Source organism: Limanda limanda, chromosome 18 (assembly GCF_963576545.1).
Source record: "Limanda limanda chromosome 18, fLimLim1.1, whole genome shotgun sequence".
Taxonomy (NCBI): Eukaryota; Metazoa; Chordata; class Actinopteri; order Pleuronectiformes; family Pleuronectidae; genus Limanda; species Limanda limanda.
In genome coordinates, this window is record NC_083653.1 from 8,286,835 (window position 1) to 8,314,792 (window position 27,958).

The 27,958-nt window shown below is 43.0% G+C and overlaps 2 protein-coding genes across 2 annotated transcripts in view; one reads left to right on the forward strand and one right to left on the reverse strand.

Moving 5' to 3' along the window:
• otofa (otoferlin a) overlaps positions 1 to 18,196 on the forward strand; it is a 66,268-nt gene extending 48,072 nt beyond the window's left edge. The window contains exons 15-46 of the mRNA XM_061091552.1: positions 708 to 931; positions 2,311 to 2,419; positions 2,516 to 2,705; positions 2,919 to 3,039; positions 3,225 to 3,325; positions 3,763 to 3,853; positions 4,035 to 4,151; positions 4,291 to 4,443; positions 5,152 to 5,344; positions 5,690 to 5,814; positions 5,923 to 6,057; positions 6,736 to 6,897; positions 7,675 to 7,794; positions 7,886 to 8,047; positions 8,194 to 8,356; positions 9,162 to 9,226; positions 9,423 to 9,452; positions 9,540 to 9,671; positions 9,763 to 9,838; positions 11,304 to 11,449; positions 11,542 to 11,676; positions 11,767 to 11,904; positions 12,023 to 12,150; positions 12,302 to 12,472; positions 12,767 to 12,927; positions 13,279 to 13,421; positions 13,499 to 13,587; positions 13,850 to 13,948; positions 16,369 to 16,610; positions 16,747 to 16,925; positions 17,480 to 17,580; positions 18,016 to 18,196. Of these exons, the coding sequence (XP_060947535.1) occupies positions 708 to 931; positions 2,311 to 2,419; positions 2,516 to 2,705; positions 2,919 to 3,039; positions 3,225 to 3,325; positions 3,763 to 3,853; positions 4,035 to 4,151; positions 4,291 to 4,443; positions 5,152 to 5,344; positions 5,690 to 5,814; positions 5,923 to 6,057; positions 6,736 to 6,897; positions 7,675 to 7,794; positions 7,886 to 8,047; positions 8,194 to 8,356; positions 9,162 to 9,226; positions 9,423 to 9,452; positions 9,540 to 9,671; positions 9,763 to 9,838; positions 11,304 to 11,449; positions 11,542 to 11,676; positions 11,767 to 11,904; positions 12,023 to 12,150; positions 12,302 to 12,472; positions 12,767 to 12,927; positions 13,279 to 13,421; positions 13,499 to 13,587; positions 13,850 to 13,948; positions 16,369 to 16,610; positions 16,747 to 16,925; positions 17,480 to 17,580; positions 18,016 to 18,196 (4,382 nt within the window). The remainder of the gene's footprint in view (positions 1 to 707; positions 932 to 2,310; positions 2,420 to 2,515; positions 2,706 to 2,918; positions 3,040 to 3,224; positions 3,326 to 3,762; positions 3,854 to 4,034; positions 4,152 to 4,290; positions 4,444 to 5,151; positions 5,345 to 5,689; positions 5,815 to 5,922; positions 6,058 to 6,735; positions 6,898 to 7,674; positions 7,795 to 7,885; positions 8,048 to 8,193; positions 8,357 to 9,161; positions 9,227 to 9,422; positions 9,453 to 9,539; positions 9,672 to 9,762; positions 9,839 to 11,303; positions 11,450 to 11,541; positions 11,677 to 11,766; positions 11,905 to 12,022; positions 12,151 to 12,301; positions 12,473 to 12,766; positions 12,928 to 13,278; positions 13,422 to 13,498; positions 13,588 to 13,849; positions 13,949 to 16,368; positions 16,611 to 16,746; positions 16,926 to 17,479; positions 17,581 to 18,015) is intronic.
• Positions 18,197 to 21,703: 3,507 nt separating this feature from the next.
• Positions 21,704 to 26,214, reverse strand: drc1 (dynein regulatory complex subunit 1 homolog (Chlamydomonas)). Its single transcript, XM_061092030.1, has 14 exons — positions 26,090 to 26,214; positions 25,735 to 25,918; positions 25,496 to 25,633; positions 25,288 to 25,374; positions 24,990 to 25,112; positions 24,654 to 24,781; positions 24,207 to 24,341; positions 23,725 to 24,103; positions 23,343 to 23,429; positions 23,124 to 23,210; positions 22,909 to 23,021; positions 22,404 to 22,556; positions 22,101 to 22,203; positions 21,704 to 21,773 (listed from the first exon to the last, which is right to left on the reverse strand). The coding sequence occupies exons 1-13, from the start codon at positions 26,212 to 26,214 to the stop codon at positions 22,101 to 22,103; spliced, it is 1,842 nt and encodes a 613-aa protein (XP_060948013.1). The 3' UTR covers positions 21,704 to 21,773.
• Between the last annotated feature and the right edge of the window lie 1,744 nt (positions 26,215 to 27,958).

A 27,958-nucleotide genomic window follows, 5' to 3' on the forward strand; every position in this document is an offset into this window, starting at 1 on the left:
AATTAGTCAGGACTTAACTAGTTAATATTTTACTGTATCTAGTAATTAGCAGAGCTAAATTGTGAATCAAGCCACTGATCATTGGCTAATGGATGTATGAATTTATTGGATGACATTCAAATCGACTTCTAGTCAATACATACATTTGCATAAATTAAACCAAACCTCATGAATACTTGAGAGGAATTTAGTTATATCACATTTGCGTTTCTGGAAGCCTAGTTTTATTTCATGCCGTTTATAAGTAAAACCTTCAGAAGTTGTGTAATGTAAATATAACACAGTCATGGAAATGCCTGAGATTTTGGATTTGATTATGATCTTTGCAAAGTGTTTTATAACAAGAGATTAGGATAAGGATCAATAGTTCAATCAGAACAAATGATTTAAGAATGAAAACTTTGCTGGTAAAATGTGGGTGAAAGAAATGACTTCCTCTCTACTTGGAGAAAACTTTTTTTTTTTTTAAAAAGGACAAGATTTGGTGGCCAGTTTTAAATCCTCTGGATACAAATATTGACTCAAAACCCCGAGAGGAAGGCTTGTGATTGCCATCAGCAAATATATATATGATTTGTCTGCTGCCTGGCTTTTTATCTGTTTTGTCAGTGGTGGTAGGGGAAGTGTTGGATGGCGTAGGTAAGACAAATTTCAAATATATTGTAGAATGTCACATCATCTCCTTCTTTTCCGTTTGCCGTCTCCAGGGTTCCTGCCCACCATGGGCCCGGCCTGGGTCAACATGTACGGCTCCACCCGTCAGTACACGCTGATGGACGAGCACCATGACCTGAATGAGGGACTTGGAGAAGGGGTTTCCTTTAGATCCCGTCTTCTGCTCTCCGTCGCCGTGGAGATCCTGGACCCCACAACCCCTGAGATCCTCAGCTCCACTGAGGTTCAGGTGGAGACTGTGTCCAACATCTCAGAGGTGAGAAGACCTGACTGTTAAAACAGCAAAGGGATTTGTCTGTCCCTGTATTTCATTCATGCAGTGGAATCACTCAAAGTCAAAGAAATGCTGTTATCGCAACCTGTGATTCATAAGAACACAGAGTTGTTTGACCTCCTCTGACTTCCTGACCTTAACAGTAAACATTGTATTGACCGTGTGTAGTTAACTGCTCACCAGGGAAATCAGAAACATCAGATGTGTTGCTTCAGGGCTTGAAAGCTATTCAACCTTATGTCTATTAGGGTGTAAATGTTCCCCTGGGGTCAGTCGTTAATGCCAGCATGAGTGTGTGCAAGTTGTAAAGTAGAGTTGTTGTTTTTGGGGGGGTGGGGAGGGGCCAGATAACTAATATATATAAATACTAAAAATACCAAGCAAAGACATGTTGTAAATTAACACATTTACTTTGTCTCTTCTCCAAATAAATAACTTGAGTTTGGTTTTATCAATTAATTGTCACACTATGTGAAATGCTTGTGCCAAATGTGCATTTGTCTTCCTAATATCTAAGAGCAGGAAATTATGTTAATAACTGAGTTCAGAGTTATAAAAGAAAGAAAAATATTGCAAGTTGGATATGGTCGGTGTTTGGAAAACGAATTCCCCCTGGTTCCTGACTCTTCTGGCCTTGTCCTATTGTTTAACACATTCATGATGATATATTTACTTGAACGGCATGCAGTAGAATTCATATTACATATAAATACCCTAGTTAAGGATTTTTATTTGGATCTGCTCTAAATTGCCCACGCTCATGGATATCAGTAAAAATCTCTTCATCAAATCCTTGAACCTCCCCTGATCCAAATTTTAATGAGTTTATCCCTGACCCTTAAGGTTTCCTCCACCAAGTGTTATAGCAATTTCAGAAGATTTTGCGTATTCGGACAGGGGTAAAAACATCATTGTTTAAAAAGTGTCTCAATGATGTAGTTTCCTGTGTCTATTTGGAGGAGATCAGTGTTATTGTTCCTCATCTGACTCATACTGTAAATGAGCAGTGACTCAGCTCCAAATAAGGCAAATGCCTAATAAATCATTATACAAGTTTTCAGCCTGTGTGGACATTTCTGCATGTACAACACATGCAACATCGAAGCCAGGCGTGTGCCGGTGAAACGGTCAAACAAACTGAATAAGTAATAATATGTTATGAAATAGTGCACTTATAAATGTATAGAATAAGTAGCTCAGTAATTCAGAGATGACACTAGTGCGGTTTAAGTGTATACATTGGATAATAAAAAGCAGCTCAACAGACAGTAATCGCTCCACAGACAGAGACAATAAAAACGCACTCCGCTTCAATAAGATGTTCCCCTATATGTTTATTGCTGTTCTTCTCACTCCATCAGAGCGCCACAGGGAAAATAGAGGAGTTCTTCCTCTTCGGTTCCTTCCTCGAAGCCACCATGATCGACAGGAAGATTGGTGACAAAACGATAAGTTTCGAAATTACGATAGGTAAATATAAAACGTTGTTATTATTGACTGTCCCTCTGTGAGTACAACAGAGTAATCTGACAGCTCACACCTTAATAATGTTCTGCCGTGTTACAGGTAACTATGGCAACCAGATAGATGGTGTAAGCAAGCCCTCATCAGCGAAGAAGAAGAAGAAGAAAGATGCAGAGAACGAAGAGGAGGAGAGTGACCTCATTCACAACTCTAGCGAGGACGAGGCGGACGAGGACGGAGACATGGTCTCAGTCTCCTCCACTCCACTCATGAGGCCCGTCATTACAGACAGGTCAGAGGTCAAACGTCACAGGGGCGAGACACAGGATGCTCTAATCTTAATGTTTTGCTCATTTATTTACAGTATAATAGAAAGCCAGACTAACCTTTTAAAAACGGATTTGTTAAATGCTTTACAATTATCAGGGCAGCGTCCTGGCTATAATATGATATATTGAGAAAGTAGTTGCACAATCCAACTCACATTCTACTTATATCTTTACAGAAATTACTTTCATCTTCCCTACTTTGAAAAGAAGCCATGTGTCTACATCAAGAGCTGGTGGCAGGACCAACGGAGACGACTCTACAACTCCAACATGATGGACAAGATCGCTGACAAGCTGGTCAGTGTGCACATGTCAGGCAGCCAGACAGATTCTAAGTCTGATGTGCTGTAGCATCAACACAACAGTTGATGATAGAAGTATTAAGATGTATATAATTGAAATAATCAAGTAAAGCCCAAGTATCTTAAAGTTGTGCTTATATTTGAGTAGTACTCAGCTCCAGTGTTTGTGTGTCCTTGCAGGAGGAGGGTTTGAATGATGTCCAGGAGGTCATTAAGACGGAGAAGGCCTTTCCAGAGCGCAGACTCAGGGGGGTGCTGGAGGAGCTCAGCGTTGGCTGCAGGCAAGCTGCATAATAATATTCAAGAGTCACAAACCTGTATCAAAACTGACACTGGGACTCTTCACCCAGCACTGATACAGAGAGCTTCTCCTTACAGGGAAATTTGTAAAGCTACTCAAATAGTGTGGCACTTAATAACCAGCATTACATTGAATGCATTATAAAGAAAACTTACGCTTTTCATCAACCCCCCCAGAAGCTACTGAAGAAAGCAGCGTTCTGCACAGAGGTATCTCTAAAACCAAGTCTTTATGGTTGTCATGGTGAAAGCCATCAGCAGTGTCCTCATTGTTTTTTTTCTCCCTCTCGTTATGTGCTTTTAGTTCTTTATTTGCTGCTAATTTGTTGCTTTTCAGATCACAGAAGAAGAACATTTATAGAATGTATTCACAAATCATGCTGGTCTCTTATGTTCTGTATTTTCTGGTCATTTCCAGTCGCTTTGTGATTCTGGCTAACAAGGACGTGAACCAGGCAGGCAGAACCAAACTGGATCGAGAACGACTCAAGTCCTGCATGAGGGAAATGGTGGGATTTACTTTTCCTTACATAGATAAGAAAAGATTTAGTGTGAGCAAAAGACCCTGAATACTACTGTACTAAAGGATGACAGGAGAGACTGGATATACATTTGTATTCATATATATTTACAATATGTAATGTATGTAATGTATGTAATCCTCTTCATCACTGATCTCCCCTCCTGCAGGACAGCATGGGTCAGCAGGCCAAGCAGATTCGGACTCAGGTGAAGAAGAACACGGTCAGAGACAAACTCAAGCTGGCGCAGAACTTCCTGCAGAAGCTCCGTTTCCTCGCTGATGAGGTGCAGATCTCATTTTGTTTTACTCTGCTTCTACAGAATATAAACTGTACACGACAACTGTACCAGTACAGAATCAACATGTTGGGGAAAGACACTTGGGTTAATAATAAGAGCTATTCTGCATATTTGTCTCCTCCAGCCTCAGCACAGCACACCAGATGTTTTCGTGTGGATGATGTGTAACAACAAGCGCATAGCTTACGCCCGGATTCCCTCCAAAGACATCCTGTACTCCATAGTGGATGAGGAAACTGGTAAAGACTGTGGTAAAGTCAAAGCCGTCTTCCTCAAGGTATCATCAGCTCTCCCCGCTCCTCTCTAACTCAACCTCTATTAGCTCTGCACTTTAAAAAAACTCACTTTGCTAAATGTGAATCGCCTGAAAGAGACCAATTATTCTCGTTGCCAAAAAGACTTGAATCGTGTAGTGCACATGGAGATTATCAGTATTAGTCAAGAGTCATGATACAAGATTAGTATTGAAGAGTGTTATAATGTATAGACTTGTAAATGTATGACAGCTGCCTGGGGAGGAGGTTTAGAATCAATGGTAATATTAATATGTATGGATTGGGCCTTGTTGTAGCTTTGTCTCCGGGGTTTAATGATTGACTTGCGGTAATAAAACTGAAGAGAGGATGTAATTTCATTTTTTGCCAACCATGGATTTTTTTCTGTTGCAAGAATCTCTTTATATTAGAATGACAGTAGAGTGCATACCTCCAGCAGGGCCCTTTAAATTATATCAAGCTGCACCAAATTACACTTCCATAGATTTTAGTCTCCTTAATATGTCTTTTTAACAATCCATGTGTCTCGCAATGTTAATGAAAGTGAGGGAAAAAATCCTGGTTCCACCTCAAAATTCTGTCCTGGCCCATGTCCCATCCTTCCACCACAATTTAAACAAAATGGGTTCAGTAGTTTTTGCATAATCCTGCTGACAAATGGCAATGAAATCGTAACCTCCTTGGGGCCCATGTCTCCTCTGTGTCCTCAGCTGCCCGGTAAGAAGGGCTTTGGTCCTGCAGGTTGGACCGTTCAAGCTAAGCTGGAGTTGTATCTTTGGCTGGGCCTCAACAAGCAGAGAAAGGAGTTCCTCAGCGGTTTGCCAAACGGTTTTGAAGAGATTAAAGCTGCAAATATGGGCCCCAGCGTTCAGCCTGTCCCTCCTGTCAGCCTCGTCTACAACAGTAAGTACAGTCAACACAGGGAATGACTTAGTGAGACATCTCACGTCCTCTATGAAGCTGACACACAATTTAGTTTCCTGCACTGGAGTACAAAGTTTTGCTTTAACTTTTACTGCAATGTTTTTTGCATAAATTTCCCCTTTATTTCATCAGATCTTCTTTCTTTGCCATCAAATATAAACTCTTAAAATCAATCAGAAGCAGAGCAAACAAACTCACTCAAGACTTTTGACTTCAATCGATCGCTTTTACTTTGTTGTTCACTTCAATATGAGAGTCGTCTCAGAGGGCATTGATTGTAAGGTTGTGTGTGTGTGTGTGTGTGTCTGTGTGTGTGTCCAACAGTGAAGCAGGTGTTTCAGCTGCGAGCACACATGTACCAGGCCCGCAGCCTGTTTGCCGCTGACAGCAGTGGCCTTTCAGATCCCTTTGCTCGGGTCTTCTTCTCCACACACAGCCAGGTCACCGAGGTAAGAGCATGACCGTGCGAGTGCGTTTCCATTTTGTGTGCTCGTATGACAAACGGTGAAAGTGTGTTATGAGTTTGTGTGAACTGTATTGATGTGTGCGTTCTGCAGGTCCTGAGTGAGACCCTTTGTCCTACGTGGGACCAGCTGCTGGTGTTTGACGATGTGGAGTTGTTCGGGGAGGCCAGCGAGCTGAGAGACGACCCGCCGATCATTGTCATTGAGATCTTCGACCAGGACACTGTGGTAGGGTCCTGAAGCTGCGTCAATGAACGGCTGCAACATAGAGAAACTGCTCATAAAACTAAATCTGCTCTGCTTCTCCATCCCTCATGTTCTGTCCATCTTTGTCTTGCTCATCCACCGTGTCCCTCACATTAACGCTGACCTCGCTCCTGCTTGCTTAATAGAGTGTGAAACCATTTGCAATTCAAAGCCTGTGGGAATTACAAATTCTAATAGGAATTGGTGGCGGTTGCAGCATGACTTTTTGGATTCATACAGCTGCTAATGAACTCTGGAAAAGTTTAGGAAAAACTTGCATGCACTTTCTCCATTTTTAGCCTTTTTCTATTTATAATAAGAGTGTCCTCTGAGGCAGCTGCAGCCATAACAGTGGTGCAGTGCAGATGCTTGCATGAAACAAAGGATTAGAACGTTTATTGGGAAAGATATATAAACGTCTCTTTTTGATTTATTCCATTTCACTGTAATATTCACCCAATGAATTGGTTAGTTTGACATTGAGATTCGATTTTTTGGATTCACAAACATGATTTGTTAAACTGCACTTCGACCAATCTGACCAACACTGACACCAAGTGGCCACTGTGCACCCAGCACCTCGAGCACTCATGTCTAACTCCCATCCCTTGTGCCCCCTGACTGTCTCGACTGCCCCCCCTGTCACGATGTGGTGTTCAGGGCAAGGCAGAGTTCATAGGTAGGACGTTTGCGAAGCCCACCATCAAGATGTGTGACGAGTACTACGGCCCGCCGAGGTTCCCGCCGCAGCTGGAGTACTACCAGGTCTACAGAGGGAACCACACAGCCGGGGAGCTCCTGGCTGCCTTCGAACTGCTGCAGGTACAGTAAGAAAGAACTCACATCAATAAACATGCACAAATGATCGACTTTCTTTGCATATGCATGCACACAAAGAGGGCATTTCCTTAAGAGATGCATTTCACTACTTCATAGAAAGGTCAATTAACAATGGGGCGTGCTTTTCATAATGGTGTGTAGCATGCAAAAAAACAAAATAGGGCCTTCCTTGTTTTGTCTTGCAATCTTTTTCTCTCCATCTATAACTTATTTCTTGCTCTTTGCCGTAACCAGTTTGACATAATCCTCTTCGCTTGCTATTTATTCTCACTGTACATTTCCTCCATCCCCCTCATCCCTTTCCATCCACTAACACACTAATTCTTCCTTCTTTCGCCTTTACAATTTCCTTCCTGTGCCTCCTCCTGCTGCCTACAGATTCCTTTCGATGCGGAGGAGATCAGGCGAGCTCTCATCGCTGTCCATAACTTTGCTGTACCTCAAATAAAGGTGCTTTTTCCATTTTCTCTTTTCATCCCATCACATCTTTGGCTACTGGGTCGCAAGTGTTTGTACTGCAGTCTTTATTCTCTCTAATTTCTAACTCTGAAATTAACTTGTACTCTCTCTGCACCTTTTCAAAGTTGTCACATTGAGCAAAAACAAAATGAATACAAATTATTGGAACTGTGGGGAAGATATTTGGTACGGTGCACATACCACAGTGCATCGTACAAACATACACATCACAATACATGTCTCTTCTATCTGCTTCAACCCGGTGCCTGGTTTATATCGCCCTCACTCTTTCTGATACAGATTGGTCGAGGAGGCAGAGCTGACCTCCCTCCCCTTGAGGGCCCGACAGACTCAGAGCATGGGCCCATTCTTCCTGTGCCGCTGGGCATCAGACCCATCTTGAGCCGCTACCGCATTGAAGTGAGAATTTAATCCACCGACTCTTACGTTTTTTTATCTCTGAAGATGATCTTTCATCACCGCTGGACTCCTGTGTTTTTCTGTTGTTCAGGTTTTGTTCTGGGGGTTAAGGGACCTTAAGAGGATTAATTTGGCTCAGGTGGATCGGCCTCGTGTGGATATAGAATGTGCAGGTAGAGGTGTTCAATCTGCCCTGATCCAGAACTACAAGAAAAACCCCAACTTCAGCACTTTGGTCAAATGGTTTGAGGTGGTGAGTAACTGTCATGTTTAGATTATTGAAAAGTTCCATTTTAGATTTGCATCCACGTCCATGAAACTCGACTTGAAATTCATCAGTTTATCTTTACTTTACTTGGAAGGTTCTGACTTCTTAGCTGTTACTGTCTTCGTCCTCAGGACCTTCCAGAGAATGAGCTCCTGCACCCCCCTCTCAACATCCGGGTGGTGGACTGCCGAGCGTTTGGCCGATACATCCTGGTGGGCTCGCACGCTGTCAGCAGCCTGAGACGCTTCATCTACAGCGCCCCAGACAAGAGCTCCAACAACTGGGCCACTGCAGGTGCTGACATTCAACCGAACAAATACGAGTTAGCCAGGAGAATCTGTTGTTGTTTTCACAGCTGGAGTTTCCCTTTTCCTCCTGAACAAACACATCGAATATTTAATGACGGTTGCCTTCAGTAATCACTTTCTTTGTTTCTTATGCCAGATGAAAAACAAGCAACTACCAAATGAATTTGACAGATTTTATAGACATTTCCAAAAGCAACTTTACCTTCAGGGTTTGGGTTCAACTAACACTTACAGTATCTTTATTTAATACTTTTTCACTGTTGTTTTTGCCATTTGTCTATTGGCTATTTATTTGACCAAAGCTAAATGAATTTGACTTTTTAATCTTAAAATAAAAACAAATACGGTTGGTGAATAGAGGAATGAATTCTTTTTCAGATACATTTTTAGATTTTGCTTTAACCTTTTTTGAAATGCCAGTTGGACCAGGCTCCAGAAAGGTTTCGACAGTCACAGGATCCTGTTTGTCAGGGAAGGTTAAAACAAACTTTTAAGAATCACATTTAAATCCTTCTGATCCAGTTCTCTGCTCACTAAAGAATGGACTTTCATTCTTTATTAACTTTGCTGATTTCTCTGCTTGCTTTTCCACTTTTTTCTGCCTCTCTCCATCTTCTCCTTCTCTTGCATGTCCTTGGCTCTGCCCTCTGCTGCTTCCACCTTTTGCCGCCTCTGCCCTGCGGCCTCATCTCCAGCTAAGCTAATGAACGGCTACATGGTCCTTGCAAATGGCGGCTCGCAGCCTCGCTCCTCACCCAGCGTTTCCTCCCGCACCTTCTCTCGCCCCGCAGGTGACATGCTCGTCAACATGGACGGGGAACCTCTGGCCAGAAACACAGTCGTCAAGTTGGACGCCGTAAGCTTGTCTTTCAGATCATTTATAGTAAAGCACTGCCTGTTCATTTCTATGATAAACTGTGTGTTTATATGTAAATGTTGGAAGTTGTAGCACTGCTTTATGTCCAGTCCTCTTAACGTGTGCTAATCCTACCTACATCGTCCAGCGGGTGTATTAACCTTTGTGTTGTTTTATGTAATGTCCCCTATCATAGATGTCTGATGCTGTTGTAAAAGTTGACATGGTGAGTAATCGCTCCTATAGAAATTTGGCAATGTGCCCTCTGATGGCTCAGCGAGAACAACACTTGAGTGTTTTTTAACAGACCGAGGAGGAGATCGACAAAGAGAAGAAGAAGAAGAAGAAGAAAAAGAAGGGAGGAGTCGAGGAAGAGGAAGAGACGGATGAGAGCGTGCTGGACTGGTGGTCCAAATATTTTGCCTCGATAGAGACGCTGAAGGAGGTGTGTCTGCCCTCGTCTAATCTCACAGGACTGACCTGGCTCGTGAGGTTATTTCATAATTTAACATTTTTATTCACGTTTGGTTTTGCAGACCCTCAGAGCTCAGGAGGCGGCTCAGGCGGAGGCGGAGGAGAGAGAGGACCTGGAGATAGCAGCAGAGGGGGCAGGTACTGAACTCCAGTGAATCCAACAGGCCGTCCGACAGTGCGCCTCTATGTCTGCTGCTTGGATGTCTGTTATAATAATAATAATAATAATACATTTTATTTCACAGCGCCTTTCATGTCACATAAGGACGCTTTACAATTTAAAACAGGAGCAAACAAATAACAAAACAATTAAAATTAAAAGTGCAAGTAAAAACAGCATGGCAACTACAGTGAGAATGCAATCCTGAAAAGGTGGGTTTTGAGAGAGGATTTGAACTGAGGGAAGGAGTCAATGTTTCGGATGTCAGGTGGGAGTGAGTTCCAGAGTTTGGGAGCAGAGCGGCTGAAAGCTCTGCTCCCCATGGTGGTAAGCCGGGCAGAGGGGACAGTTAGATGGATGGAAGAGGAGGATCTGAGGGAGCGGGTGGAGGTGGCAGTGTGAAGGAGGTCAGACAGGGATATGTTGCCGGTATTGGATCTTAAACTGGGATTCAGCACGTGAACATAATCCAGAATTATATGAATCGTTATTCTTATCATTGTTATGTCTTTTGAGTTGAAAATATTAGTAGTTAAACCTAGGTCAGCCAAAGGATTGTGACAGTGAGGGAAATCTTGCAGGGGTGGAAGAGGGTAGGAATCTTTTTTTTGGAGATGGACAAAGTCAGCAGAAGTATTTATTCTCAATATCAGATGCATCAGGGAAAAGAAAGCTAACAGTTGTATTTCTACCACCAAGTCTAAGGTGTCCTTGGCTGTTCATGGTGCATGGAAGAAATGGTGATTTCAGTCGTGGCTCTTTGTGAGATCTAGCAAAGAGCACCCAGAGGCTTCGTATGTGCTTCCTGTTCTTCGTCTCCGTCATCCCATAAGTCCATCTTTTATTCACACTTTGGACATTGGACTACGAGACTATCACATTCATGACCATTTCCTCATTAGCATCACCTCCCAGCTCTGCATTACACATGAAAGTTGGCTGACACAGAATCACTGAATTAATCTTCTGCACTAACATCACTTTTATTACTAGAAAGCATCAATAATTTACTGTTGGACGGCAATTATAAAACTCCTTTGAAGGCGCTTCTTGTAGCATCAGAATAAACATGATTAAATTCAGTTGTAAACTGTAGCATAGACTGCGAGATACTGAGAAGGTGGTTCGACATTAGTTTGTGGCAGGATGTCATCTCAGTGACAATCTTTGTCACATGCAGTGATGGTTTATTAAAACATTTCACATGTTTTAGATAGATTCAACGAGAATTTCACTCAAGGTTTTTGGTTCAGTTTTGTTTTTGACTTAATTTCTAAAATGATACCCAGGAGGCTGTAACACCTCTGACCAACCTGTCAGCTTTCATGTGAAGTGACGTGTGTAGTGACGTGTGTAGTGACGTGTGCGACCCTGCTGCCATTCCTCATGACTCCAACCCTACTTTGTCCACGTCCATCCCCACTCACCCACCCGTCCAATCAGAAATCAAACCCGATGACCCTCTTCTGAAAGGCTCCAAGACCAAAGAGAAGAGCAGAGACAAGAAGAGCTCCAAGGACAAGAAGAGGAGTCAGGCTGCGGACGGGACCGAGAAACGACCAGTGAAAGCGAGAGTGGACGAGCTGATGGCGAGTGTCCTTCTCTCAAACTTCACATACTTCAATCCTACCAGCACACGCAGACGCATTCACACACTCTTTGTGCTTGATGTCTCTTGCAGGTTTACAACAAGGAGCTGGAGAGTGAGTACGGCAACTTTGAAGACTGGCTTCACACTTTCAACCTGTACAGAGGAAAAGCCGGGGACGACGACGAGCAAGCTCTGGACGACGACAGGATTGTGGGCAGATTCAAGGTGAGAGAACAGTAAGAAGATAAAGGAAGGTCTCAGACCGACAGACTGTGGAGAAGTTCTAATCTCAGTCTGTTGTTTCCACCGACCCAGGGATCCCTGTGCATGTACAAGCTGCCTCTGTCGGAGGAGATCACCAGAGAGGCAGGATACGATCCTAACATGGGAATGTTCCAGAGCATTCCACATAACGATCCAATCAACGTCCTCGTCCGCGTCTACGTGGTCAGGGTGAGTAGCCGTATATCAATATTTAACAGTTAGATCCAAAATATATTTCCTCATTTATGGAATCAGGTAAATATTCTCTCTTTTCAGTTTTTTTGTTTAATCCTGTTTTTCTCCTCAGGCTACAGATCTTCATCCTGCTGATATCAATGGGAAGGCTGATCCGTACGTTGTCATCAAACTGGGCAAGTCAGAGGTCAAAGACAAAGAGAACTACATCTCCAAACAGCTCAATCCTGTGTTTGGCAAGTGAGTGGACAAAACGCTATTTGTCTCTCTGTGTTGTCAAGTTTTGTCATTTCTGTGCAGCAGTGTTTTGAAACCAGAGTCTGATTCCTTCATGTTTGAATTCTCCTCTCACTTTGTTCATCCATCACTCCTTCCATTTATCCCTGTTCAGATCATTTGACATCGAGGCCACCTTCCCCATGGAGTCCATGCTGACGGTGTCTGTGTACGACTGGGACCTGGTCGGCACCGACGACCTGATCGGAGAGACGAAAATCGACCTGGAGAATCGTTTCTACAGCAAATACAGAGCCACCTGCGGCATTTCATCCAACTTCTCTCTGTGAGCATCAGTGTGTCTCATGTCTTTTAAAGGGATCATAATTTAACACACAGCAAATACAAAGATAAGAAATAAAAGCAAATCATAGGAGAAAAAAAATCCCATTTTACACATTTTCTTTAGTTTCTTGGAACACTTGTCTTAGCATTTTGTATAACCATGAAGTGGACATTTGTGTGGGAGTTTTCCGTAAACAAGGCTTGAGATTGTCCTTGGATTATTATGGATATTAGTATAAAAATCAATTTCTGACCACTGAGACTCAGTAACATCCTTGTTATGTATTGATGTTAGCCACGGATACAATGTGTGGCGGGACCCTCTGAAGCCCAGTCAGATCCTGGCCAAGCTCTGTAAGGACGGCAAGATCGATGGACCTCATTACGGACCTGGAGGCAAAGTCAAGGTGGCGAGTCGAATATTCACGGGACCAACGGAGATAGAAAATGAGAATGGTACGGCTGCATGCATTATACTTACACATATCACTGTTTTACTCTCAAATTAATGATGTACCGGTGAGACCAAGAATTATTTGCAGTCTTTGATTCCAGAGTGTGTTTCCAATTTGTCTTGTGAGTAAATTTACAGTATTAGTAAACAACTGGCAACAAAGCAAATCAGCTGGTGTCTACACCGTGGAGGCTTCATTTCAACTTTTTGGGAAATGCAAACATTACGTTTCACATATTCTTTGTTAGTTTTCTCCCTAGAGTTTTCCATTCGAGTATTTGGATGTTTTGATTTCTGTTTCTCTCCTTCCTCCTCCTCCTCCTCCTCCTCCCCCATTGGTATTGATCCCTCAGGTTTGAAGAAGCAGACCGAGGAGCATTTGGCCCTGACGGTGCTGAACCACTGGGAGGAGATCCCGAGAATGGGCTGCAAACTCGTCCCCGAGCACGTGGAGACCAGACCGCTGCTGAACCCGGACAAGCCCGGCATCGAACAGGTAGGGGAGAAGCACGCTGGTCGTAAAAAAGATTAAAGCCAGGATTACTCTGTGTGGTTTTCTGTGTGTTTCTACAGGGCCGTATTGAGATGTGGGTCGATATGTTTCCTATGGACATGCCGGCTCCTGGACCTGCGATTGACATAGCGCCACGGAAACCAAAGAGGTACAGCGGAAGCAAATGTCAGGAGCAAACCAGTGTTCTGACAATGAGAGAAGCACAAATCAGTGCATTTTAAATGAGAAATCTGTTAACTACACCTCAAAGTGTGTACATTTCTGTAGTTTTTCCAACAGAAATTGTAGTTTTATCCCCAGTTTGAATTATGGTGAGTCTGTTTGACGACCTAGCTTTTTTCATTTACTGTCAATATTCAGTTAGTCCAATTATATATGTGTGTATGTGTCCTTCCTCCCCCCCTTACCAGATATGAGCTCAGGGTGATTATTTGGAATTCAGACGAAGTAATACTGGAGGACGATGATTACTTCACTGGGGAAAAGTCCAGTGACATATTTGTCCGGGGGTAGGTACAGCGGGTCGCGGCAGCCAAGCCTCGTCCCGTGGGTGTGAGCTGTGTGTGGATTTTTTTTTTGCTGTTAACCATTTTTTTGTTTGTTTTCCATTTTTTCTGTGTGCGTGTTTGTGGTGTGTCCTCGTCTGTCTGTCTGTGTCTGTCGTCCTCTCTCTCTTCTCTGGTCAATGCTCTGCTGGTGTCCAGCTTTGAGCTTCGACTTGTTATTTGGAACACTGATGACGTAGTTCTAGAGGACGACTCTTTCATGACAGGAGAGAAGATGTCTGACATCTATGTCAGGGGGTAAACACACGATCCCATCGCATGGCTCGTATTACTACCTCCCTTCTTTCCCTCCCCCTGAAGCCCTTCAATCATTTCTTTATAATCTTCTCCCCTGGTTTACCTCGTCACGTCGCACGCTACCCGGCTTGTCTCACACTCTCCCATCAGCACGCTGTAATCTAACGACGAATGGAAAATTTGCACAGTAAGGACCAAACCACATAAACCACACATTTTAAGAACTCTGACTAACAAGTCTGATCTAACCAAATCACCAGAGCTAGAATGGAAGTCAGTTAGTCGCACACCAAGGCCCAACATGTTCCCTAAATCAAACTGCATCAAATTCCACAGACTTAAAGATAAGACGATTGTTTTCATCAAGATCCATGAATTATTCCCAAGAACTTTAGTGTAAATGTCAAAAATGCATCATCCATAGTTTCACCTTTAAAAACTAGATAAGGTGAAAATCTTAACACATCTAGCAGATACAGAGAAAATCAGCATTCACTTTTGAGTTGTGTTTCTGGTGGTGCTGATCCATTTTAGTCCCAATTTTCACTCCATTTTGCTCCGTAACTCTTGAGGGAAGCTCCATGAAGGAAAGGGAAACTGAGTCTGTGGGTTCATCTCTACCAGCAGCACGTGTTCACATCACAATGAGTCCTATAATCCACTGTTGATGTAAAAAAGATCACATGTAATACCACATTTAATAAATTATATCTCCGCCAAGGCCCAACACTCCCCTCAAATTCAATTGAGCTCCACCAAATTCCCCAAAATCAGTCCCTTAAACTTTCCTGATTGTTTTCATCAGGATCCAAGAATGTGGAAATACACCCTATCTCACGCTGTTAAAGAAAGTGAGAGAAAGCTCATCCGCGGAGGTGATGAAATAAGCCTTGTGGTTTGGTCCTGTACTGCAGTTGCTACCAGACAAATACTTTAAAAACATATGTTTTGTCAGATGTTGTAAATTAAAAAAAACTGATTGCATGGAAGAACACTGAACGACATGCATGCCTGTATGACAGAGCTCCAGTGTTTTGAACGACACTGTCCTTCTGCAGCCTGGGTATGTGATTATTATTTGAAGGTAATGACGTTGGTATATTTTCATGGGGCCACTTCACTCCTGCATCTCGTAACCAGACTCACTCTTCCCTCAGCTCACGTGGTGTCACCTGTGGATGTGTCACCTCGGACGTTACTGTAGCAAACAGGGTGGCGTCTTCAAACCACCCTAAACGCCTGGAGAAGGATGACATTGAGTATTTTAGGAATCAAATGTGCTGTAGATTTATCGCGGCTGATCCACAACGTCCAGCGGTAAAGGTGGAAGAGCTGGGGTTCAATTTCCAAACCATGGCATATTCTTTCACATTTTTCCAGTATTGATTTCAGGCTGACGATTATCTTTAGTCAGTTTTGACGATTTGAGAACTGAGAGTGTAGCTTTCCTCCTGCTCTTGGCAGCCTCACGCCACTGTTGATGAAGATTCAAGATTTTTATTGTCAAATGCAGAGATAACATGAAGCAGTCGCTGGCAATGAAATACATGAGTCACAGGCTCTCTTTAAGCAATGCTCAAGTAATAACAATCAAAAAAATAAAATAGAAATAGTATAAAATAGAATAAAATAGAATATCAAAAATTTTAAATAGAAAATAAAATATATATATCTAAATATATATTTTTTCAGATGATGAGAAAAATAAAACAACATTAGTGCAATTTTTCCAGTGGAACTAACCTCGTAGCCTTTTATCGGATCAATTGCGCTTATGACATTTCAGCAAGCTTTGTGTGTGCATGGCTTAAAAAAATCGTGTGACGCTCCAACATCTAATCAGATTTGATGTCTTGTTCAAGTTCATTTATCATAATATCACACCCACACACATTTATTAATCTGATTGGCTGTTGGAAAGTCACATGATGTGTTTTGATTTTGACCTTTTAGCATCATCTCTCTTGTTCTATTAAATTAATCAAATTAATACACAGCAACTGACAGACCAGTGCAATTTAATACATAGCAGACATTATAAGTGCATGACTGAAGATTTTAATCTCGTTTGAACAATCCCCGATCCCAAAGTCCAGCTCTGACCTCTGTGACTCGGTGACCCGCAGGTGGCTGAAGGGGCAGCAGGAGGACAAGCAGGACACAGACGTGCACTATCACTCGCTGACCGGCGAGGGCAACTTCAACTGGCGCTTCGTCTACCCCTTCGATTACCTCATGGCCGAGGAGAAGATCGTCATCTCTAAGAAAGAGTCCATGTTCTCCTGGGACGAGACCGAATACAAGATCCCTCCTCGCCTCACGCTGCAGGTGTGGGACGCCGACCACTTCTCTGCAGATGACTTCCTGGGTGAGGACTGATGGGAGCAGTTGCACCTCCTCTGTCTTCTACTGCTTGTTGTCAGCAGAGTTTTCCATCTGCTGAACTATAGAGAAAGTAGCATCGCTCTTACCGTCTGACTGCTTCATTCATCACCACTCTCCAGGTGCAATCGAGCTGGACTTGAACCGGTTCCCCCGCGGCGCCAAGACAGCCAAGCAGTGCTCGCTGGACATGATCCGAAATGAGCACGAGCTTCCCACCATCTCCATCTTCAAACAGAAGAGGGTGAAAGGCTGGTGGCCGTTCGTGGCCCGTGATGAGAACGATGAGATGGAGCTGACGGTGCGTCATGAGATAATTATAAACGCTTATGAATCTCTGTAAAAAAAAAAAAAGTTAAAGAAGAATTGAAGTAAAATCAGCCGAATCAAGAAGAATGTCGGTAAAGAAGGAATCAACGAGATCATGATGCACAAAATACACGACTAAAACACTAATAACAGTAAATTCAATGCAAGTATTTCTGTCCACACCTGAAACGTTCTAAAACAGTACCGTGTGTATCTTTACCCAGTTGTTCCGAGCTAAATTCTTTCTGTTACTTCAAATAATGTTTATTGTTTTCATTCTTTTCCTGTAAAATACTGACAACTTCTAGTTTTCTATTAAAATCCTTCAAATGAAAACATCGCAAAGGACATTTTTAGATTAACTACAAACTATAACTTCACAGAAAGACCTTAAAGCAACAACTTTCCCTCAAAGTAACAGCGTTAAAATCGGTTTGTTGTTACGCTGACTCCTACCAGGCAGAACGGTTCCTCTTTGGTTCCCACCCTGGGGAAACTGGGTGAGGGAAAAGATGCCTGTGATTAACGTCATCGCTGTCGTTTCAGGGTAAAGTTGAAGCCGAGCTTCACCTGGTGACTGCGGAAGAAGCAGAGAAAAGTCCTGTGGGCCTTGGCCGAAATGAGCCGGATCCACTGGAGAAACCAAAGTAAGATACCGACGCATATTTGATGAGAAAACAACACATTTAGAATCAGTCTGTCACAAACTCTCATACGACTGCATGTGTTAGGTCACGATTGAGCCCTGACCAGGGTTGTGTGGATCAGAATCAGGCACAGACATTAAGACTTGAATCATTCGTACAGTGCAAAAAGCAGAGTTATCAAAATCAGTCCTGACTCGATACAGTTCGATTTGGTCTCGTTCGATCGCGACACTTCTTTCTGCTCAGTCAGTGTTACACTTTCACTCTTTCTCCTCCGACCATCTCTTCAACTGTCTCCCTCTGTCTCTCCCCCTCCTCTCGTACCTCCCCTCCTCCTCTCTGTGTGACTCCTCCTCCTTGTTGGCCCCTTTCTCCCCGTTTTTTGCCCTCACACCTGCATTCCTCTCCTCCTGCGCTCCCTCCTTTGTGAAAAAGTCGCCCGGACACCAGTCTAATGTGGTTTCTGACTCCCCTGAAGTCCATTCGTTACTTCATCTGGCACAACTACCGCTGGCTGATCCTCAAGGCCCTGGGGCTGATGCTGCTGCTGCTCATGCTGGCCCTCTTCCTCTACTCTGTCCCTGGCTACCTGGTGAAGAAGATGCTGGGGGCCTGACGCGCTGGTAGCCTCCCTCCCCTCCTCGCTCTCTCTGCTTCTCTATTTGACCCCTCGCTTCCTGGATTCTCCGGTCCTACCTGTGGCACCTTCTCCTCTGTGCCGCCAAACTCTCTCTCTCTCTCTCTCTCTCTCTCTCTCTCTTTGTATTGTGTCTTTCTTCTCTCTCCTCCGCTGTCGTAGCTGTAGAATCATCTCCTCTGTGTCGTGTCTTGCAGATGTCATTCACCACAAATTGCCATCACACATCCCATAAGTGACCAACTGTCCAGACCCTCCTTATAGTTAAAATCCTACAGGAGCATGAACAGGTTATATTTCATATTTTAAATATGATTATAACCAGAATAACATTTTGAGAATGATATTTCCCAATAATTTCTTGACATTTTCTTGGAAAGACTCTTCTAATTTGTCTCTAATGATAGGAAAATAGTTATAATTCAGATAAAAGATCAAATAAATCACTGGATTTAAACCCCAGTGAATATTTATCACTTATTAAGTGACTGTATTCCTTTTTTATTCTGATTTATTTGTGTTGTTTGGAGACATATTCATCTCAGCCTATCTGAATAGAATACTTACCAGATTATACGATTCTTTCCAAGGACACATCTTAAGAGATTAATGGGAAATAAACTAGACCCACAAAATGAACCAAAATATTTGTTGTGTTATTGACAATGAAATGTCGAGGCCTGGGAACTGTTTGGAGCTGTTGGTCAATCATTCATCCATTTGATCAACACTCTCATTGTGCACTTGTTTCTAATGTGAAGTTTCTCCTCTGTGATGTGATCTCTGCGTCCTGGGAAACGTGAGCATGTGGCGTTCAAGCTGACTCACAAATGCAACGTGGCGTGCTAACCACTAATGTGAGCTTTCTCTCTCTCTCCCTCTCTCTTATACTCATCCCATTCCTCTCTCCCTGTCCTACACCCCCCCATGCCTGCACCACATTGGCCACTCTCCTCCTCTTTAACCTCCACCAAACCCTCACACCCCCCCCCCCCCTTCCCTCCAGCCGCCCAGACACCACCTTCCTGTGGTTCCTGAGCCCGCTGAAAGCCATCCGCTACCTGGTGTGCAACCGCTACAAGTGGCTGATCATCAAGATCGTGGTGGCCCTGCTGCTGCTCATCATGCTGGGCCTCTTCCTCTACAGCATGCCGGGCTACCTTGTCAAGAAGCTGCTGGGGGCCTGAGAGGGCTGCTGGGAGGACCGGGGGGGGCGGGTGGAGGGGCGGGTGGGGCGAGGAATGAGGGGGTGGTGGTGGTGGTGGGGGGGGAGCACTGAGGGAGTACGAGGAGCTTGTCTCCGTCTCAGATAGAAAGGCACTCTGGTCATCCTGTCTATTATTTCTCCTCTGATCCGCTCTGAAGACGGCGCCCCCTCCTGGAAGTCACGAGAAGCGCTAACACTCTCTCACCCTTTCGACAGCGACATAACGCTTCAGCATCTCCACGCCATCTTTGAACTGACCACGGTCACAGTCACATGACACAAATTAACCCCTGATCTGACCAGAAACTTCCTGTTTTCAACGTCACCTGACAAAGAATGTTCCTTTATCCGTTTATACATCTTTTAATTTAATTATTTACTTATTTATTTATTTATTTATTAAGCTGAATTCGAGTGTTGGGTTCGTGGTCAGGCAAATGCATGGACGTACATTACAAGTGATGCTGTAACATTTCCCATTACCGCTACAGTTTCGGCTATTGATATAGGTTAATAGGGGACAAGTATTTATTGTTAACACTTTGGTTTGAGTGCCCATATTTAGTCTTTATGAGAACTATATAAACTTTTGTTAAACAGTTTACACGTTATAATGTAGTTTAAGAACATATAAGGACATTTTAAGTAAAAAATGTACATTATTTCTCTTGTAAAGACATATTTTATCTGTTTTATTATGTCGTCAATGTCCACTCATGTTTGCACACAAACACTTAAATGTACATTATACTGTTATAGACTTTTAATGTTTAGATTAAACTTATAAAGGCTAAATGTGGGTCCTGAAACAAGGTCTTGCTGTTTTTTAAAAAACTATTATAGCTCTTGCAGTCTTTGCACACTTCAAAAATAATAATGAAGAAACAAAAATTAAAGATGTCTATTTTCCTAATGAAGTTCAACGAGACACGGAACAAGATGACTTCCAAATGAAAAACTAATAACGAAGCGATGAGTGAGCTTTCTACCTGGTTTAGTTCAACTGTTGATATTGAAGCACTTGCATCAAAGCAATTAAGAAAACTTTGGTTGAGCGGCTTTTGCAAATATTTCAAGAACAATTTATTTAATTCCATTTATTTAACACCTGGACTGTACAAGCAGAGTTCAGCCGATTCTCCCAGAATGCCCTGTGCTTTGTGATAAAATCCTCCCAGGACAATACGACAAATTTAAAGCAAATCAAATGCAACAAATACTAATACGGGGTTTCTACCTAAATGTAGAAGTACATTGTTTGTCGACGTGCATGCATCATTTTGATAACCGACCAGAGGTTGTGTGTGTTGCCATGGCTCTTCACTCCAGCCTGATACAAACCAAATCACCACCTCTACTGTGTGAAAACTTCAGATAAAGTGAAAATGGAAATATGATCAAAGTGCACTTGAGTGGGAAAGTGGCTCAGGGTTGACTCTGGAAACTCCGGCCCTGTCTACGTATGAGATGACATTGTTTGCAGTGTCCTTTAATCCCATTTTTAAAAAATTGCCTGTGCTTGACTTAATTTGTGTTGCAATCTCTGTTTGTGATTTTGTGTTCCACCGGTACAGAGTTATCGGTTGCACTAAACTTGCCTGTTTTTATGATGAATTTTGTGTAATGTATGATATAGCTGTTCAAAGGTGTGTGTTATTTATTTTTTGTCTGTTTTGACAATTGGAAATAAACTGGATTCCAAGGACAACGGGTTTGAGATCAAGTTTTTCATATTTTACTCTTCAAATGACAGTTTCGCTGCTTTCACCTCCAACAGGTTGTTTTTTTCTTCTTATTTAATCATCATTTGACGCTTCAACTTCTTCCAGGTTATATATTTAGACAATTTCAACTTCTGTCAGTATTTTGTTTCACCCACTTCCCATATTTCAGTGTCATTTCTAGTTTTCTTTGATTCGTGTGTTCTCTGGTCGTGTTTGGATTTGCTGCTTCATGTCTTTGAGTCTCTCTGTGCAGTCATCCCAGTGGCAGCGCGGCGTGGCTGCTGAGTCCCATGAGACCCGTGTGCATCGCGGTGTGCGGTCCTGGCTCTTTTCTTCTTCTCTCTGCCCTCGGAGCTCAGCCACAAACTCTTCAACGCTGCTGGATGAAACTGACACTGTCCTGATACACACACACACGCGTGGTCGCTGTAGGTTTCTGTACTAATTCATTCCCTTCCTCTCACAGGAATTCTTATATGTAACACAATTTATCCTCCAGGGCTGCAAGCACAACAATATTTAATAGGTTTTTATTTCTTCTTTATTTTAAACATAGTCGTTTTACAAATACTGATGAGTTCATGCACATGTTCATAGAAACTCCTGGTGAACCTGCACTTCTGACCTACAAGAGAATAAAATGCAATCAGATGGATGATGCTTCAAAGATCTACTTCTAAGGATTATTTAAACTCTTTCAATCTTGTAGCTTGTATCATCAAATCAGACCTAAACAGTTTGGTTGATACAATTATTGATGTTCTGTTGATCATCTAATCAATTAATGAAATCCTGTCAGCTTCAAAACAAACTGTCATGACAGAAAACACTGCACTGTTACCTACATTACATTACGCTACACTGCTGTTATGTGCTTCTTTACTGTTACTCTGGAATGTTGTGAATCTTTGCCCTCATTGTGTAAAACACATAAACACAAACACACACGTACTCATGAGTTGAGGGATCGTTGCAGCAGCAGCCGCAGCTCCGTGTTCTCCTGCTCCAGACTCTCTTTCTCAGTGTCAAGCTCAGAAATCTCCGTGAGCACCACCCTGGATGGACGGAAGAAAAACAAAAATTCTGAGCACTGATTGAGGTTTGTCTTCTGCCTGCCTGTGTGTGTGTGTGTGTGTGTGTGTGTGTGTGTGTGTGTGTGTGTGTGTGTGTGTGTGTGTGTGTGTGTGTGTGTGTGTGTGTGTGTGTGTGTGTGTGTGTGAGAGAGAGAGTGAGTGAGAGTGTGTGTGTTACTCACAGGTGCTGCTGTAGCGACTCCTCTGCCGCCTCCCAGAGTCTGACTTTGTCCTCAGGGATGATGTTGCTCAAACTTTCCCAGTAAACTCTGTCCGCTGTACGGTCCCTGGGTTCTGTTTGCAGAACACTGGACTGTGATTGGTCTAAGTTCTCCCTTAGAACACACAGGGAACCGTCACATATTAATAAAGAACGACCTTAACCAGGGTCTAGACAGGCATGTATGAGGGGGCAGCCACAAATCTTGAGGGGGCATTGTGCTTTATTATATTATTATTATTATAAATTGGGATTTAGTTTGAGGGGGCACAACATTTATTTGAGGGGGCCAGGCCCCCTCTTGCCCCTGCCTAGACCCGGCCCTGACCTTAACTATGACTCTCACACACACAGTCTAGATAGCAAACACAGTGTTGTCTCTATTTGCTTGAAGAAGCAGAGTTATTCAATGCTCATAAATAAGTGGTGTGTGTGTGTGTGTGTGTGTGTGTGTGTGTGTGTTGTACCTGGACCCCTTGTGCTGCTGGAGGAAACCTTTAAGAGCAATCAGGACTTGGTTAGAATTGATGATGAGCGCCTCCTCCTGGTCACTGGATTCACTCAGCTCACCACTACCATCCTGCAGGCACGAAGGACACAAATTGTAACTGTTAAAACGATTTTGGTTCAGACTCAAGGCCATAGTTTGAACAAGCAGACCTCCTCAATGGAATCCATCCGCTGCACCGCTCACCTCGCTCTGCTCTTGTCTGTACTTTAAGAGGAAATGAGCCAACTTGGGAAAATCCTTATCAGCGAGTCCCAAGGCCTGAAAGAGAGAAACAACATGTCAGGTTGTTTAGGATTTCACCCCCACAGCTGCTGTCTGGTGGTCCAGGGGACGTGCTGATGGTGAGTTCATGTGGGGGATCAGCAGAAAGAGAACTGGACATGAACTCACATAGAGGCAGCAGCCCAGCTTCATAGCCATCTGTACGTCCTCCTCCAGGGGAGTCAGCAGCATCAGGATGTTCTCCTGAATCAGACCCTGGCACAGGAGGAAGAGAAACTTGTGGTTATAATGTGGTACTTTCATATTATTGTTTTTCCTTTATGCTGCTGCTGAGATTGGACGATTAAAACCACTCACTCTTTCACTTACTACACAATAGGTAATGTATTGTCACCATGAGGTTACTAAGCAACCAGAGGAGACTCCAGAGTAGGGAACAGGAAGATATGAGTAGTTCTGATCGCATTTAACTGATGGACAGAAATGAACTACTATTTGTTGAATATCATTTTTGCATACAGCAGACAAATCCTCTCCTGTTATCGCTCACCGTTGCATTGCACAGCAGGTGGCTCACTGCCACCAGCGTCTCCTCTTCCAACCCAGCATCGATCCCTTCCTCGTCCCCGGCCGTGCTCTCAGCCTCCGAGCTCGCCCCGTCCGACGTGTCCTCCGCCCCCTGGCTGCCCTGTGAGGCCTGCTCGGTTTGAGCCAGCTGGGTGCGTGGGTCTGTGTTGGTTTGTTTCTTAGACCAGATGGGCCCAGGGAGCTCTCTGAAGGGCAGCTCAGGTCGATCCCAGTCTAGGCCCAGATGCTTCACACAGATCTCCGAGTCGGTGGCCAAAGCCTTTTCCACTAGTAGGGCAATCTCTGCTTCCACCATGCGCCACATCTCTTTAAACTTCCCGGCATCAGCGACTGCAAAGTGTCTGTGTGAGAGGTGGAGGTGGAGAGAAAAGTGAAAAGGATTCAGGTAAAAGAGAAGCAAGCGATCGTACAACATGTCCACGTTCCAGGATGATTCAGACTCACTTGATTTTCTTCTGTACTCGTTCATGCTGCTCGAGGATGCGTTTGTAGTCTTTTTTCAAATGATGGCTCGTGTCACGTAAGTACTTCGCCTGATTCGAGAATTTGATGACGAGTTTTTTTATCTCCACCTGCAGACTGAAACACAAAGTCGTTGGTAGAAACCCAGAGGGAATCGAATCTTGACTTTAACTGTTACCTCCGCTAAGGACCTTCTGTATTTTTGTTGTAACTACAAAAATTCCACCGTGGATCTGGACAAAGGGGTATATCTACAACTTTTCTTTTCAACATTGAGAGATATGGCATGTTTTTAAATTTTTTTAATATATCTATGAATATGTAATTTGGTGCAGCTTGATGAGGACTGTTGGGCCTTGGCGGAGTAATGCGTTCAACTGGGTACCATTCCCGTGTGTGCGTGTATTTGTGTGAGAGCATCTGCTTTACCTGCTGATCCTTTCATACATCTGGCTCAGGTTGAAATTGTGTACTTCTACGTTATTCTTTTGCTTTATTTGTTGGAGATTCATGATCATGGTGGAGGCCTTCATCTTCTGATTCTCTATATCCAGAGCCTGCAGCGCCATGAATGGGACGCGAGGGGAAATGGCAAATGGTGAAACATTTAAAAGTGAAATCAGAGTCACTACCACTGCTGCATTTTCAATTTAAAGGAGAGAGGGATAGGTGAGGTGAACTGCAACATGCAACTTCACCACTAGATGTCCCTACATGTTCCACACTGAACCTTTAAGATGGATGAATCTTGATGTTTGTGCAAACCTGAAAATTAGCATCCTGCTCTAGCTTGATGATGCTCTCCTTGTCCATATTGTCCAACATCAGACGGTGAATTTTGGCTTCATACTCCACCACTTTCTCCTTTCTCTGCTCCAACCTCTCAAGCTGAAACAGATTAGTTTCCATTAGATACAAAATTGAGATTTGTAAGACATAAGATATGGTGTGTGTGTGTGTGTGGGTGTGTGTGTGTGTGTGTGTGTACGTGTGTGTGTGTGTGTGTGTACGTGTGTGTGTGTGTGTGTGTGCACGTGAGCGTGTGTGTGTGTGTTATCCTGACCTCTTGGTCCCAGAGATCCTTCATGTGTTTTTCCCACTCAGACTTGTCTTTTGTGACTAAAACTTCAATTTCCTGCAGACAAAAGCTCTGCCGACAACAACAACAACAAAAAAAGTTAGAACGTCTAGGTACATATGCATGTTAGCCCTAAACACAAAGTAGAGCTAAAGCTGATGGGAATGACCCAGAGCCAGATCTGGTCCTTTACCTCAACCCCGGACATCTCCTCCCTGTAGGCTTCGGTCAGGGTTTTGATCTGGTCCTCCATCCTCTCCTTCATCAGGTCCAGCTCCTCTGCCATTCTCCTCAAGTCCTTCACAAAGCGATCGTCTGAAACCTTCAGCTCCTGCTCAGGTGACATATGGAAAGTGATCAAGGTCAAAGAGGGCAAACAACACCAGAACGTATGACTCCTTTGTATTTTGATGGACAGACAGACAGAGTTACCTTTTGCAGGTCATTTATGAGTTTATCCTTGTCTTCTAATACAAGAGTGCATATATTCTGCTGGCTGGTCAGTGCTTCCTGCAGCTCCTGTGGGATCACCTTCTCCTTCGCTGACGACAACACTGCAAAAATCTCCTCAGCTTTATGCTGACTGGACCTCACATTATTTTCCAGCAACTCCAGTCTGAGCCAGGAGGAAAAAACACAGTGGCAAACAAGATGAGATGTTAATATATGAGTATTTGAATATAAAGGGCCCATTCTAGGTTGAACTTCTTCCTATAGATCAGTTTCACCTAAATCTTACACACTGGACCTTTAAGAAATTAAACGTAAAATCCTCAGGAGAAATTACCTAATTTGTCGAGCTTCTTGCAGCTCCTTCCTTCGCGTTGACTCTCTGGCATCAGCAGCAGTTTGGATGTTGGTCACTGCTGCTGTTAAATCCCTCTGCATGCTGATCATCCTCTGAGTACCCATCTACCAAACAGAAAAGAGGGCCATTTCTATTCGAGCTGTGGCAAAGCTGATTTCATCTAACTGTGAGGGCAAGTCAGTAAAATACTATAGGTGCCTTTGTTGCGACGTGCCTGTGATGCCACACTGTTTATAGGCAGCTTGCCTTTGAGGAAATCAGCCACATAAACAAGCGTGTTTCACAATAAAGGAGAAGCAATACAGATCAATTATTCTTGTTGCACAGAACAGTAACACGCTGGTAAACATTCATAAACTAAGTATAAGTCTCAGGGAATAAATCATAAACAGCAGTGGCAACTGACAGCTCAATCAACTCAAATCGCGGCAGCTGCCTTTACAAATCTGTGGCACGATTTGAGCTTGGGTCTTCATCAGCCTCATGTGTGGAGGCCCTGAAGGTTCAAAATGTTTACTAGCTGTTTTTAAACATAGATAAAAAATAAATAGATAAAAACCGCAAGGGAATTCATTTGTATTCATTCATTCAACTGTTAAGTGCTCCTTTAAGTATTCTGTATCCAATATTTAGCTCTACTGACAAAAAAAAGGTTGCAGCGGCAACATGCACAGTATTGTAATCATACAAGAACACTCAGAAACATCATCTCCAAATATCATCCTAAGGTTGAAAAACACATTGTCTCCAACCAACCAACAAAAGAAAAAGAAACAGGGGTGAAAACATAAGCTCCTTGGTGGAGGTAGTGACGTCTAAGCAACAGCTCGTACACTGTTGAGTAGTTTTAATCAATACAATCTCAATTGATTTCATCATGGTCACACAGTAAAAAGTGCAGTGTTAATAATACTTGCCTCTGAAATTGAGGAATTCACTGTTTTGGAGCTGGAAGCTACGTCCATCTTTGACATAAGGCCTATGCACTGAACGCAGCAGATGGTTTGTTTACGTGTTGCTATGGCGACACATGTAAATTAGGGACGAGTGCTGCCTTCAAATGCAGCTCGGAAATTCCACAGTCATTGCAGTAAAAACGACTTGTCATGAGCAAAGACTTTAAAACTACAAAATCTGTACTTTACAACAGCAGCTGTGGTTTGGATGTTATGTTCTAAATCCCGAATTCCATCTATTTATTTACTTGACTACGAAAAAAACAAATATAGGGAATGAGACACAGAGGAAAAAGATCTTAAAACTATATATTTAAACTATATGTCATTGTGATTAGTTTTTACACAATTGGAGTCATGCAAGCATGCAAAGTATACACTATAAAATACTCGACACAGAATAATTCTTGTATGTGGAGTTTTAGGAGAGCTCTGGTTTTTATGTATGGTTTTTATTCAACATAAAAATAGGCGAGGAGAAACCATAGGGAGATACCAAGGAAGGGCAGAGGGGCTGATATCACAGTGTTTTATCATAACCTGGTGCTGACATCTAGTGGCAACTATGAATGTCTCGACCCCTCTGGGTAACTGTTACAGGGTTTCAAGTTACAAGTCTTGAAATAAAATCCATTATTCACATAGGATGAAAAAAAAAGGCAAAAATATACAAACACCTGATTACCACCATTACTTTTACACTGCTGCTACTTCTCACTACTTCTACGACTACTACTAAAAATGATAATAATATCTCTTATTATAATGGTTATTGTTATATGTCTGTGAAGATTCCCAGTCAGTTAATGATATCTTGTACAACTTCTGAAAATAATAACAATTAAACGAGTCGATAGAAGTCTCCATCCCGAGGGCGACACATTCACACTCG